Source organism: Saccostrea cucullata, unplaced genomic scaffold, assembly GCF_032062105.1.
Source record: "Saccostrea cucullata isolate Sc308-1 unplaced genomic scaffold, CSIRO_AGI_Scuc_v1 ctg1012, whole genome shotgun sequence".
NCBI lineage: Eukaryota > Metazoa > Mollusca > Bivalvia > Ostreida > Ostreidae > Saccostrea > Saccostrea cuccullata.
Genome location: NW_026923086.1, coordinates 33,903 through 50,039, shown reverse-complemented (window position 1 = coordinate 50,039; position 16,137 = coordinate 33,903). Strand labels below are relative to the sequence as shown.

Here is a 16,137-nt window from a genome sequence, read left to right as displayed (position 1 = left end):
CGGTTGTAAACTTGTGAACTTTTTTAGCTTCTCTAGAACCACTGAACCAATTTCAACCAAATCTGGTATACAGCATCTATGGATAAAGGGGAACATTTGTGAATTTCATGGTCCCTGGTCCCCCTGATGAGCAAGAATGCCTCATCCAGAATTGTGAATTTCATGGCCCCAGGGTTCTGGTCGGGGACGGGGCTATATAGATTATATTGTGAAAATGCCTTATTTCTTTGAAAATCGTCTTCTCTGCTCCTGGGTATTATTTACACTAAGACTAAGTACATATAGTTATGATGAGCAAGCATGTCTCTTCCAGAGTTATAAATTTATGGCCCCAGTGTCAGTGGTTCTGATGTTACGGTGGGGTTCTAATGATTATTAGCTGCAGAACTAGCTCTCCGAAAAAATATATTGACAGATAATATATTTTTTCGGAGAGCTACAGTTCTGCAGCTATAAATGAACTAAGTAAGTACATAGTTATGATGAGCAAGAATGCCTCTTCCAAAATTTTGAATTTTATAACTCCAGGGTTCTGGTGTTAGGGCGGGGCTTTATTAGCTCAAGTGAGCTTTTCTGATCACATTTTGTCCGACCGTCTAGCTGTCTGTCCATCTGTAAACTTTTCACATTTTCGACTTCTTCTCAAGAACCACTGAGCCAATTTTGATCAACTTGGTACAAAGCATCCTTGGGTTAAGGGGAATTTAAATTTTTAAAATGAAGGGCCAAGTCCTCTCCCAAGGGGAGATAATCAAGAAAAGACAAAAATAGGGTGGGGTCATTAAAAAATCTTCTCAAAAGCCACTGGGCTAGAAAAGCTGAAACTTATGTGGAAGCAACCTGGGATAATGTAGATTCTAAATTTTCAAATCATGACCCCCAGGGGTTGGGCGGGCCACAATAGAGAATCAAAGTTTTACATAGAAAAATGTAGGAAAACTCTTTAAAAATCTTCTTCTCAAAAACTACTGGGCCAGAAAAGCTGAAACTTATGTGGAAGCATCCTTGAATAGTGTAGATTCTAAATTGTTCAAATCATGACCTCTGGGGGTTGGGCGGGGCCACAATAGGGAATCAATGTTTTAAAAAGAAATATATAGGAAAACTCTTTAAAAATCTTCTTCTCAAAAATCACTGGGTCAAGAAAGCTGAAACTTATATGGAAGCATCCTTGGGTAGTGTAGATTCTAAATTGTTCAAATCATGACCCCTGGGGGTTGGGCGGGGCCACAATACTGAATAGGGAATCAAAGTTTTACATAAAACAAGAGGCCCATGGGCCTTATAGGTCACCTGAGTATCATGCCACAACTTTCCAACAATTGAATTTGATTCATGTTTTAAACTAGAGGCCATGAAATTCACAATTTTGAAAGGGACACCATTGCTTATCATAATTACATGTATACACTCAGCATGTTTATTACCCAGAGGTAGATCAGAGTAACAAAAAGAAAATGCATTTCCACTTTTAGTGAATTTCAGGGCCCCTGGGTCAGGGCTTCTTGTGTTAGGGCGGGTCCAAAGTGGAGCTCCCCATCCCACAGGAACCACTGACCCTGGGGCCATATCTTTCAAAATTTTGGAAATTTTTTAAAATCTAATTTCATCATGCTGTTAATTAATACCAAAGTGCAGATTTCAAAGCATTAAATTATTTCAGACTATGTTAACCCCCCCCCCCCCCCCCTCAAAGTACATCTGTCCCAGGGGCCAGGATATTAACCATTTTTGGAAGAAGCAAGTTTTTTTGTCACAAATATATACTAAAAGCATTTGGCATTATACCCAACAAAAAAGGAAAAGATTTTCAAAGGATTCATGCATCTTCACTATATAAACATTAGAGCCCCACCCTAACACAAGAAGCCCTAACCGAGGGACCCTGAAATTCAAAAATCTCAAAGAGGCATCCTTCCTCCTCATAACTATGATCATAGCTCATTGGTTAAATACTCAGGTGCAGAAAAGAAGAGTTTTAGAGAATTTATGCATTTTCACTATATAATCAATAAAGCCCCGCCCTAACACCAGAACCCCCAACCCAGGGGCCATGAAATTCACAATTTTAGAAGAGGTAGCCTTATTTAACATAACTATGTACTTGGTTAGTTTATTTAATACTCAGGAGCAAAGAAGAAATTTTTCAAAGAAATAATTCATTTTTTACTATATAATCTATATAGCCCCGCCCTAGCACTAGAACCCCTGACCCTGGGGACATGAAATTCACAACTTTGGAAGAGGCAGCCTTATTCAACATAGCTATGCACTTGGTTAGTTTATTTAATGCCCATGCGCAGAGAAGAAGAATTTCAAAGAATTTTTGCATTTTCACTATATAATCTATATAGCCCAACCTACCACTAGAACCCCTGATCCTGGGGCCATTCAATTCATAATTTGAGAAGAGGCAGTCTTATTCAACATAACTATGCACTTAGTTAGTTTATTTAATGCCCACAAACAGAAAAGAAGAATTTCAAAGAATTTGTGCATTTTCACTATATAATCTATATAGCCCCGCCCTAGCACTAGAACCCCTGACCCTGGGGCCATGAAATTCACAATTTTGGGAAAGGCGGTCATTTTCAACGTACCTATGCACTTGGTTAGTTTATTTAATGCCCAGGAGCAGAAAAGAAGAATTTCAAAGAATTAATGCATTTTCACTATATAACCTGTTTAGTCCCGCCCTAGCACTAGAACCCCTGACCCTGGGGCCATGAATTTCACAATTTTGGTAGAGGACTCAATGCTGATTACAATCATACCAACAGTTTGACTGCTTGATGTCCAGGAGTAAAGAGGAAGATTTTTAAAGATTGCACTAATTTTAGTTGTTTTTGCCCCATCCCCCAGGCCCCAGGGGGGCAGGGACCATGAAATTCATAATTTTTGTTCCCCTTTACCCACAGATACTATATGCCAAATTTGGTTGAAATTGGTTCAGTGGTTTCAGAGAAGAAGCTGAAAATGTTCAAATGTTAACACACGACGAAATGACGACGGATGACGACGGACGAAAACAGATAGCAATAGGTCACCTGAGTTTACTCAGGTGACCTAAAAATATGGGAAAAATCTTTAAAAATCTTCTCGAAAACTAATGGGCGAGAAAAGCTGAAACTTATGTGGAAGCATCCTTGAATAGTGTAGATTCTAAATTGTTCAAATCATGACCCCCGGTCTTTGAAAATCTTCTCTGCTCCTGGGTATTGTACATAGTTATATAAGTACATAGTTAAGATGAGCAAGAATGCCACTTTCAAAATTGTGAATTTTATGACCACAGGATCAGGTTCTGGTTTTAAGGCGGGGCTCCATTGATTATATTGTGAATGTCATGACATTAAGTTTAAAACATGAACCAAATTCAATCTTTGGAAAGTCCTTGCATGATGCTCAGGTGACCTATAAGGTTCAAGGGCCTCTTGTTTTTATTTTCAAGTGGGTCAACCTCGTCAAGGTCAAATTTTGTGGTACCCAAAGAAAGGTCTCTGCAAGGAATGCACATGTATTAATAATAGTGTGAAAGCCCTCTCACTAACTATTCATAAAATATGGCTAAGGTTTAAGTTTGGCAATTTTTTGTTAAAGTGGGTCAAAGGTCAAGAGGTCAAATTTGGTGGTACCCAAAAAGGCCTTTTCACAAGGAATGCACCTCTTTAACTGTTTATAGCGAGGGTTAAAGTGCCTCAAATGCAAGTCAAAATCCAAGACCAAGGTCAGAAGGTCAAAATTGTTTGCATCCAAAGGAAGATTTTGTTACAAGGTCAAAGGCAAAAGGTCAAAACATTTATACACTTTAAACAGTTGAAAGGTCTTGTCACAATGAATACACGTGAAAAATGAAAATCCTAGCACCAACCGTTCAAACTTTACAGCCATGGTTAAAGTATTTGCTGACAAGGTCATTGTATCGACCACAGAACCTACGAAATGATTACTTTAAAAGAGACTGATATTCTTGTTTTATCAACATGTTTGTCAATAACTAACCACGGCAAGTCCTGAACCCTCCGACAATAGAAGAAGAAGAAGAAGAAAAGGTGGTTTAACTGGTCTGGGGTTATACAATTTCTTAAATCAGCTTGTAAATTTATATTTGCAGTTTTCACAACGATGTCTTATCATTTAGCAATTCATTTTATTTACCGTTTACTTGCAATGAAATCTTTTATTATAAAATCTTTACGAATCCAAAGATTCCAGTATATGATTTTCTAAATTAAGAAATAAAAAATAACAAAGAAGCATAATTTTGTTTCTTTTTACAATGACTGAGAACAAATATAGATATATTTCTTCGTTTTTATTGTAGTGTCTAATATTTATAGTGTACAACAAAAAGTGTACCCCTAAATTGCTTTTCAAGAACGTCTCCATTTTAGTATAGAAGCGTCCCTACAAATCCCGAGTATTATGTTCCCCAAACGAAGTTGGGGAACATATTGTTTTTACTCTGTTTCTTATTATGTTCCCCAAACGAAGTTGGGGAACATATTGTTTTTACTCTGTTTCTTATTATTATTATTTTTCTTCTTCTTCTTCTTCCTGGGTACTTTTTTGTCCGGGGGTGATCTTGTAAACTGTTGATCCGATGTAGGTAAAACCTTTTTAGGGTCAGTAGACATGTTATGTAGATTTGCGGAATCAAGGTCATTTTGTGCGCACGTGCTTGCAAGAGCGCGCACGTGCAACACGAGAAATGACCAATATAATAGATATAGCCGCAACTTTTCTATTTTTTCATGAAATGCTTTGAAACTCATAATGTGAGGATATATTAGTAGCATATACATGATGACATGGTCAAAATAGCAAGATCTCACGCGCATGCACGTGCGCTGCGCTCTGATTGGCTGAAACTAAAGTCTCAATATCTTTCTTGTTTTTTGACAAAATCCTTTGAAATTTTGAACATAGTCATGCATTAGGATATCCTACAACATGATGTATAACAATTATCATAAAAGCACGTGCATGCACGTGCGCTGCAATCTGATTGGCTTAAACTTTAGATAGCTATAACTCCCTTGGTTTTCAACCAATCAGGATGGGATTTGGAACATAGATAGATATAATGGATTCCTACAAGAAGGCATGTCAGTCGTGTACGTGCGCTGCAATCTGATTGGCTGAAACTTTAAACAGCTATAACTCCCTTGGTTTTCAGCCAAACGGAGTGGGATTTAGAACATAGATAGATGTAACAGACTTCTACAAGAAGGTATGGTCATCATGCTCAAGTATGCACGTGCATGCACGTGAAATGAGTAAAATCAAAAATACACTTGAATGAGCATATTTTTTAATATTTTTGGATTAAATATTTTAATATTTAGTATATTTAATATGATTGTGTAGACAAGATGATATGGTCATTATGCACATGCATTAACATGCGCACGCGTGTAATGCTAAAATTTGAGTGAACTTGGTACACTTCTGGGTAAATGTTGTTCAAGTCTCAAATGCATAGAGTTTGTCTTATTTAATGAAGCTTACAGGAAATATTGCACCAAAAGGGATTTGGGGAGCGTTTTGGGGAACATTTTTTTAACGTGTGTAACGTTACAATTAGCACTAGTTATTATTATTATTATTTTTCTTCTTCCTGGGAAAATTTTGTCCACGAGTGATCTTGTAAACAACACATCTGACTTAGGTGAAACCTTTTTAGGGTCAGTAGGCATGTTATGTAGAGTTGCCAAACGAAGGTCAATTTGTGCGCACGTGCTTGCAAGAGCGCGCACGTGCAACACGTGAAATGACCAATATAATGGATATTGCCGTAACTTTTCTATTTTTTGATGAAAATTCTTAAAACTCATAATGTAAGGATATATTAGTAGTATAGACAAGATGACATGGTCAAAATAGCAAGATCTCACGCGCATGCACGTGCGCTTCGCTCTGATAGGCTGAAACTAAAGTCTCAATATCTTTCTTGTTTTAAGTCATAATCCTTTGAAATTTTGAACTTAGTCACACATTATAAAGGTCTACAGCCTAATATATAAGAATTTTCATGAAAGCACGTACATGCACATGTGCTGGAAAGAGCGCGCACGTGCAACATGTGAAATAACCAATTTTATTGATGATGCCATAACATTTCTATTTCTTGATGAATTTTTTTGAAACTCATAATGTAAGGATACATTAGTAGTATAGACAAGATGACATGGTCAAAATAGCAAGATCTCACGCACATGCACGTGCGCTTCGCTCTGATTGGCTGAAACTAAAGTCTCAATATCTTTCTTGTTTTTTGTCATAATCCTTTGAAATTTTGAACATAGTCCTACATTATGAAGATCTACAGCCTGATAAATAAAAATTTTCATGAAAGCATGCGCATGCGCGCGTGCTGCAATCTGATTGGCTGAAACTTTAAATGGCTATATCTCCCTTGTTTTTTGACGAAATGCTTTGAAATTTAAAGCATAGACATGCATTAGGATATCCTACAATATGATAAAGAAAAAATTCATGAAATCATGCGCATGCACGTGTGCTGCAATCTGATTGGCTGAAACTTGAAATATCTATAACTCCCTTGTTTTTCAACCAAACAGGATGAGATTTAGAACATAGATAGATATAAGGGACTCCTAAAAGAAGGTATGGCCATCATGCACGTGCACGCACGTGCGTGCATTTGGAACGGGTGAAATTGAAAATACACTTGAATGAGTGATTTTTGATACTTTTGGACTAAATGCTAAAATATAAAGTATATTTTAATATATAGAGAGTGTAGACAAGATTATTTGATCATTATACACGTGCATTCACATGGGCACGCGTTCAATGTTAAAATTTGAATATAATTGGTATCCTTTTTGGAAAACGTTGTTAAAGTCAAAAATGCACAGATGCTGTCTTATTTTATAAGGCTTACAGGGAATATGGTACCAAAAGGGAGTGTGGGAGCGTTTCATGGAACAAGTTCATTTTGGCGTTGCTTCCTGCATTTAGCTTATACTCCACCTTCACGTGGTCACCTCGCTTTAATTTTACGATAACCATTCTACTTATTTGATTCCAGCCTTTAGGATCCTTGTATGCTGATGCCACTATTTTCTTATTCACCATTATATGAAGCTGTGTTTCTAAATAGCAAAGACAATCGAAAACAAACATGTATGTTCCTGCCACTGGACACACGAACACCCCTGTTCTGTCGTCATATGCGTTGCCATCATTTGTTACAATTCCATCAAACTTGATGGTCTGTTCATTTCCAACAGTAAGCCTTCCAGACTTAACGTTCACAGAGAAACTGACCCCCGGAGTCGGACGTGAAGAAACTGAAACAAATTTAATTATAAACAACGTGCAATTTTAAACTATAGTAAACGAAATCCTGTAATAATTGTAACAAAGGTCAAAGAAACTTTTTGTCTTCCTGATGCAAAGTGTGAAACACCCTCCATTCCCATCAAAGCTTTTTAAATATATTATACCTGATGTTGAGAGTTTGATTAGTTTCTTCAGGGCTGTAGAGTCCAGTGTAACCGTTGCCTTTGCATTGTTGTAGATCAAGGAATTTAGGGAGTCAAGTTCTGTCTGTGTGTCTGACGAAATGCGTTCCCTTCAGATGCAGGGCAAAAGACACTCGTCTCAACAAAGAGCACCAGAACACCAAGATTTCTCAGCATATTACACAAAAACAAAACTCAAAGGAAGTTTTACAGCACTCTGAGAACAACGATATAATTCTTAATATCTATTTATGGAAGCTTATTATAAAACAGCACATGTTACAGAAATGTCACCACGAAATAAATTCATTACAATATCGTATTACATACTAAACAATTTGCCGTAATACGAGTCTATTTTTTTTTTTTTTGCTACACGTACGCACCGAAAATGGTAGTATACTAAGAAGGATATGGAGTATACTAAATGATACAACCCATATTGATACCGTAGTTCTATCGAGCTTACATGCAATCACCCTTTTCAAAAACTTTTTCGAATGTTTATTTACATGTACCAAACATTCTTTGTTAATAAGTTGGATTAAGAAATAAACAATGTTATTCAATGAACATGGCTCACCTAAGCAATGTGGCTAGGAAAAACAAAAATCAATACAGGGGACCTTGGTTTATACTGTCTCATCCCAAGGACCAGTCTCCACGTCCCACAGTGGGATTCGAATCCGCGACGTAAGGATCTCCTTACCCCCCCCCCCCCCACTCCAGTTCACACAGAGCTGCGACTTTTCGACGATCATCCTGGTCAAGCCACGATCTGGTAAAGTTTTGGATCGGGGCAGATCGGAGCCAAACGACATCTAAATCGAGCAATTTGGCAAATGGTCTTCATTACGACCGTACTGCGTTCGATGCCCCTACGTCAAATACGCTGCTAACATTTTTCTACTGCGATGTAACGCAGAGAGTTGACAACCAGCGGCCGCGTTACGTGATGAAGTAATAAAATGTCCAACAACGCCAGGTGAATGGTCTATCATAGCAGACGAGGTCTAGAACATCGTCGGAATGTCCTACATGCATGCGGTTACCTCGTAAATACGTAGGCATCAGATGTCCCCCGAACAGTGGTTCGCTTTACCACAAACACTTCTTTTCCGTAGAGCTTTTAGCACTGGCAGATGCAGATTATGGATTGTCTCACTTTTTCATTAAAACCTACTTTATTAGATGATGCAAAAGAGAGGTTTAGCCAAAAAGCACTTAATCACAAACAAGCAAATTCAAGGAATTGTGGTCCCCGCTTTCGGTGTCTTTGTTGGTGAGATGTCATTTTTTTTATGACATTTTGTGTGTAACATGAACACCATATCATATGCCATTTATTTAGAAATCATCACTGAACGTCAAGGTCAAAGGGTTGAAGTTCTTGGTATCCAATGAAAAGTCTTCTCACAAGGATTACATATGTGAAGTATGAAAGCCCTAGCCCTTACCGTTCAAAAATTATGGCCAATGTTAAAGTTTTTTCATAAGTACGGAAATCGCCAAGATCAAAAGGTCAAAGTTGTTGGTATCCTATGAAAGGTCTTGTCACATAAAAAATATATATGTGAAATATGAAAGTGCTAGTATCTACCATTCAAAAGTTATGGCCAAAGTAAAAGTATGTAATTTTTGTGTTAAAGTGGGTCAAACTCCAAGGTCAATGTCAAAGGTCAAATTTTGACGGTACTCAAAAAAAGGTCTTATCACAAGGAATACACATGAAATATGAAAGTCATAGCACCATTGAATCAAAAGTTATGGGCAAGGTTAAAGTTTTTGTGATGGACGGACAGACTGACGGACAGACGAAAGCGGGGGACAACTACAGAATAACAGGGGTGTATTGACGACTTGGGATGGCCATTGTGAAAGATTAAGCTGCCATTGTATGGAACAGGGGTTGATCTCCTTGATTTAGGAAAGGTCAGGTCTAGGCTGGATCTGTTGCTGTTTCTCCTACATTTCAATATAGCCACTCACCAGTTGTTGTACGTCAGCCTGAAAACGGCGCCAAAGAGTCTTATTAAGGCCTGACACGGCTTGCTTAGCCCAGTCCATGAAGGCATCACGCTTATTCGGTTCAGGTGTATTATTGGTGCGACCAAGCAACTCTCGCTGCAAGTTAATAAGCTGGTCCTGACGACTTGCCATATCTGCCAAGATTGCCTCATTGGAGAACCGGGGCTCTTACGAAGATACACTTGTGGAAGTGGAGACCGTTGTAGTGGAATCATCGAGGGCGTTAATGTATATCAGATTGGGTATCAGGGGAGTCTGATGTCAAAGACTCTGCAGGGTCTGGGGGTCTAACTTCGCCGTCATCTATTTAATTGATCAAATTGAATACACCCGTAAACATAGACTGATAATATACTGTGAGCGCTATTTCCTTTCAAGCATTTTTACTCTGCATGAATATTCTAGATTAAATTTTTAATATTGTGGAAGATTTTTATCATATTTTCTTGTGAAATGCTTTGCAAATATAAGTCGTAATATTATACAGAAAATTTGAGAAAACATTTACTACAAATCTTTGTCTATGCACCTTTAAATGAATTTTGTCACCCTCCCAAAATACCGAAGACTAACAAAACTAAAGTATTCCTTTGTGATATAGTTATGCTAAAATAAACATATCACAAAAATCAAGGAATAAGATTAAAAAAAACAAACTTTGCAACTTTAAATAAATTTGTTATATATAACTTAACTGTTTTGCAATTTCGTAAGTGCTATGTATGCCATGCATTATTGACCTTTCAGCGACACGCATTATACTCTTTTCTGAAAGAGACAAAAGCTTGTTTTGTCTATATGTCAATACCCAAAGAAATCTGCCAATAACACATTTTCAAGATAAAACTATTGGAAACATTATGAACAAAGATCTGTGAATACGGTCACAAGCAGGAGATATTGTCCAAGGGTTGGTTATTCGCTAATCATATTTTAATCAGACGACTTTTTCCTGACAATATCAGGCTGCTTGTTACCTGGAATGCTGAGACACCAATTCTTCATGAATTCAACCCCTCTGCAAGAAAACTCTACTTTGGAAGATGGAGGAAGTCTTTTATTACACGGACGGTACACCGCCACTATGCCTTTCTTCGGATCTGTTATCGTAACCACCAATATCATCGGAATAATCGTCATCAACAATTCCAAAACGATAGCAAAGAATTTGAAGGTGTATATCATCAGTTTGATGACATGCGACTGTATCACCGGACTCAACTTATTGGTTGGTCCGCTGATGTACTGGCTCTTCAGCACCCGTCAGATGGTGGATCAAAGTGTTTCCATGATCCGCACCTTGCTTTTGATATCGATCCTGCACACAACTGGACTTTCCATTGATCGGTATATATCTGTAAAACAGTCCGATTTTTACACTTTTCATGTCAAGACAAAAACGTGCATTATAGTATGTATTTTTATCTGGTCATTTTCTATCCTGTACCATATTACGGTGACCACTTTTTCGTCCTTTTATGCCATGGGTGGACAATTCGACAAGCGATCCTACCTTGTCTTCCTATCGATCTACTTCATCTGTCTTTTCCTTTATTTGGGGTCAAGCCGAACCATAATTGCTTGTGCCAAACAACATCTTAAACAAATTAACCTTTTTCCGCGACTAAACGAATCCGTTCAAGACCAGCAGGTTTCCATTACTTTTCGGTTGTCGCTTGTCATCACAACCGCATCCGGTTTTCTCTTTGCTCTTTACCTTCCTGTGCAAATTTTTATAATTTTGACATTCATTGATACCAACAGAGAGATGTTTGTTACGAGGTTTTTTCTGGAAATTTCCTACCCTTTATTAACGTTAGAAAGCTTCTTAAACCCTGTCCTGTATCTGCTTAGATTTCGGGAGACTCGCCAAACCATTAAGAACTTATTTTGTCCATCCAAAGTCCATACACAATCAACTCGGAATGCAGTTATCACAGCTTGGCGAACGACCTAAGATGTCAAGGTGATGGAGCTCGAAAGGTTTATCACAGTCATGCAAAGTGTTATTACTGCCAAACACAACACATATGTGTGGAGAAAACGATGCACTATTCGAACTCAAATGTCCATTGAACATAATAAACATGGACCTCAAAAACACCAGAGAAGAGTTAGGTGCCATGAAGGATTGAGTATCCCCTGCTGACCGGTCACACCTGTCGTGTGCTCGTCATGATCGGGAAATAACGGGAAAAATCTGTGGTCAACTCAGTGTGTCAATATAATGACCTAACTATGATATACAATCTGTTTCAGATAACTTGACCTGCTTTTTTTATTTTAATGTTTTGACTGAGCAAACATGCAAAATCAGTCGCTTCTACATTATGTATTGTTATAGTAAGTTTTTTTTTTCTGTGCTTGTTGTTGCTAGCATTGTAAGATTTTATTTTGTAGCAAATATACATTTTATAAGTTTTCCAAATGCAAATTAGATTTTAAGAGAGTCAGAGAGAGAGAGAGAGAGAGAGAGAGAGAGAGAGAGAGAGAGAGGATTTAGAATACGGATTTAAGCAATATTCTACCTTAACTGTCCACAATTTAAAAACGAGAATCGATTATAATTAAATTTTTGTACATACGACAGATATTTGAAAATTTCGAATATTGTTTAATTTGATTTTGGTTGTGACGCGTCATATGATTTGGATAAAAAGATAATCTATATTGTATGAGCAGGGTTGCCTACGCCACAATGATTTACGTTAATCCGTTTGACGTTACATTTAAAATATGAACATTCTTAATGACTGAAAATTAAATTATACGGAATGATTTTATTAGCTACCAAAGTTATACTGTAAAACCTGGGTTGGACATTTTACGCTTTTTATGAACGGCTTCTCGCTGTATAAAGGGTAAACTGTTACGCCAAAATTAACATATCTTCATATAATTGTACCTATCTTCAAATCAATTGTACCTATCTTTAATTCAATTGTACTTTTCTTTAGTTCAATTGTGCCTATTTTTAATTCAATTATACCTTTCTTAAATTCATTTGAAGCTAAGTAGAATTGATTTGAACATAGGTTCAAGTGCCCTGAATTAAAGATAGGTAAAATTGATTTAAAGATAGCTGCAATTGAATTGAACCTATCTTTAATTATCACGATACTCGCTCGCAATAAATACAACTCTCAAAATACTTTGTACAGTTCTTTCTGTGTTCAAGACGCTGTATAGGGGAGCTTTCATTATTTTCAGCTGAACTTAGGTACAATTGAATTATACCTATCTTTAATTCTAATGTGGATATGTTCAGTTGTACCTTCAATCTAATTGTACCTAACAGATCTTTAATTTAATATGGTACCTATCTTTAATTCAGTTGTACCAATTTTCAAAAGAATTGAAGATAGATATAATTCAATTCAATCTATCTTCAATTGAATTGAGGGCAGGTATGATTCTATTAAAGATAGGTGTAATTTATTTGAACCTAGGTTTATTTATTTAGAGAAAGGTAAAATTATTTACACCTACCTGTATCTTTAATTCATTTATACCTATCTTTCATTTGGATCACCTTATTTAAAAGTAGGTACAATTCTTTAAAGATAGGTACAAGCAATTGAATATATGTTAATCTGGCTTTCCATACAACCCAGATTATACAATATAACTTGGGTAGTAAATGTGTCTTGCGCCAATGAATAAGCAAAATATTTTTAAATGTATTCAATGTTAAGCAGATATAGCGTAGATCTTATCAATGTGGAAAAACTATGAAATAAAACTTGCGTCATTTATAGAATCAAAACATCTGCTTTATCAACTTCAGTCAATATGTATATTTTGTTTTTGAATGTAAATATTGAATGTATATATTGCATTGAAGATGTACAACAAAAAAACAAGCCCCGACCAACCCCATATTCACCTCTAAAAATGGCTAAACATCGCATAAAGTTAATAAAAATACATAGGTGTTAAAACTAATTACAAAAACACTTTAAAACTTTGATAAAGTATAGGTAAAACTTTAAAATCTTGATAAACTATAGTAAAAACTTGGACCTTTGGTATTCTCTGAAAAACTTCTATGCATATCAAAATATTTTCAAAGATTTCAGCTCAGTATACATATATAACAAAATATCAAGAGTGTAAAGTGATATCATATTTTTAATTAAATGAAAAATATACTGGTATAAGATACATGATTGTGATAACTGTTTGGTCCCCATCAGATTAACTCATTATGACATTTGCCTTGCTGTGACCGTTGTATTCTGGGATTGAAGGGATCTGATCATTGAAGGGCAAAAGAAGTTCTTGATCATTTGTCGAGTCTCTTGAAATCTAATCAAATACAAGACAGGGTTTAGGAAGCTTTCCAATGTTAATAAAGGGTAGGAAATGTCCATGAAAAACTGCGTGACCTTCATCTGTCGGTTGGGGTCAATGAATGTCAAAACTGCAAAAATTTGCACAGGAAGGTAAAGGGCAAAGAGGAAACCGGAAGCGGTAGTGATGACGATTGACAACCGGAAAGTACTGGAAACCAGCTGGTCTTGAACGGATTCGTTTAGTCTTGGACAAAGGTTAATTCTTTTGAGGTGTTCTCTGGCACAAACAATGATCGTCCTGCTTGATCCTAAATAAAGGGAAACGCATGTGAAGTAGACAGATGCAAAGACTACGTAGAACCGTTTGTCGAATTGTCCTCCCATTACAATGGTCGACGAAAAAGTAATCATTGTATACATTACGTGGTACACAATGGAAACTGACCAGATGAAAATACATACTATAGTACATATTCTCGGTGTGACGCGAAAGGTGTAAAAATTTGGTTGTTTTACGGATATTAACCGATCAATAGAAAGTCCAGTGGTGTGCATAATGGAAACCATCAGTAAGGTGCGGATCATGGAAACAATGTGATCCACCACTTGACGGGTGCTGAAAAGCCAGTACACTAGTGGACCGACTAATAAATTGAGTCCGGTAAGAGAGTCGCATGTCATCAAACTGATGATATACACCTTCAAATTCTTTGCAATCGTTTTGGACTTGTTGATGACTATAATTCCGATGATATTTAGAGTAACGATAACAGCTCCGAAGAAAGGCATGAAGGTTGAGTAACGTCCATATATTAAAAGACTTTCCTCATCGCCCAAAGTAGAGTTTTTATTCAAAGTGGATGAATTCATGAAGAATGAATGTGTCAACGTTCCGAGAAAGAATGAACATAGTTTATGCGATTTTACTAATTTTATGTCGTAACCCTGTTTTAGCAAACAACCAATGGACCATTCCCCAGTCTTTGTTGTTCTCACAGCTTATTGTTCATGTGCATAAAGCCAATCATAATGACGTGAAACAGTGATATTGCTATTTCCTTTGTTTTATTTGGTTTTGTCTCCATCAGAACAAAATTGAACAGCGTCTATACACGAACAAGTACCAAGCTGCGAAACAAAAATAAATGTATATTACACTAAATTGCCAATAGTGTTTAGAGGGGGTAGGTCTGTGTTTTAGTATAGCTATAGTTTGAGATGTATCTTTTATTTGTATTATACCGGTATTGTGTATTTATTTTGACCTTGTTGTGGAGAGAGGGTTATAACAGAACTTGCGTGCCACGTTTTGTGAATAAAATTATTTATATAAATATAAAATTATATCTGCACTTTTTTTCAAAGACCTAACGGCCGTGATTTGCAATTTTATTTCATAAAACTGAAGTAAGGTATAATGATGTATTCTCCCTGGCTTCCGGTAATCCCAGCCTATTTAAAGAAAGAGATCTCGCGAGATCTTCCTTCTTCCGTTTGGCTTCGTTGATATAGCAGACGAAAATTTTTTATCTATTACCTATCTACTTTAATCCTTGTGGATTTTGCGTTTAACCTTAGTATTTTTACTTACTTTGGTGCAGCCTTTTGATTTGGACATGGATAGTCCTGTTTGTAGCCCAGATGGGGCAGATGTGGGCCAAGATGGCAATTCTGCAAATCATGCAGATAAAAAACTCTTGTATGGCCAAGATGGCGACCCCAAAAAGTGGGGAAGTTATAGCATCCCTAAGAAAAGACTGAAAAAGGGAGCGATAGACAAAGATCGTTATGAAGACGACAGTGATTCGTCCGATCCTTATGAAGATGATAGTTCATCAGAAGAGGAGGGCGAAATTGACGATTTCACTTACAAGTCGCCATTGACACAGTCGCATAGCCGTGACGAGCCGCAGGCCGATTCTGGTGATGAACTAGACGCTAAGCATTTTGATCCGCTCAGTGATGAGACGGAATACATGCTTGATAAAAGTAAAGCAAAGTATGCCAAGAAGTATTTCAAACTTCATTTATCTGAGGAGAAAATTCGCTCCCGCATTTTAGAGGACGCGCCTATACCAGGCAACCAATTTTTGAATCCGCCGGATGTCGACGATTATCTCGAGGACTTAGTGGCGGATCACAAGTCTATGAAGTTCTTGAAAATGCACGATTCTTCACTGAAATTTGTACAGAAACGAGTTTCTCAGTGCATGGGGCCCTTATCTAGAATTTGGGACGAAATGGACAAAGCTCATGAGGGCACTACGTCTAGTATGGAAATCGAGGAAGTGGTGAACTTGTTGGAAAAAACTATACTCAAG

General features: G+C 37.0%; 1 protein-coding gene across 1 annotated transcript; it reads left to right on the top strand.

The window, feature by feature from the left end:
* Positions 1-15,207: 15,207 nt before the first annotated feature.
* On the top strand, positions 15,208-16,137 carry LOC134263122 (uncharacterized; the record flags this gene model as incomplete). The annotated part of the gene is made up of 1 exon (XM_062745432.1): positions 15,208-16,137. A coding segment is annotated over exon 1 (705 nt), but the record flags the coding sequence as incomplete, so codon positions are not given.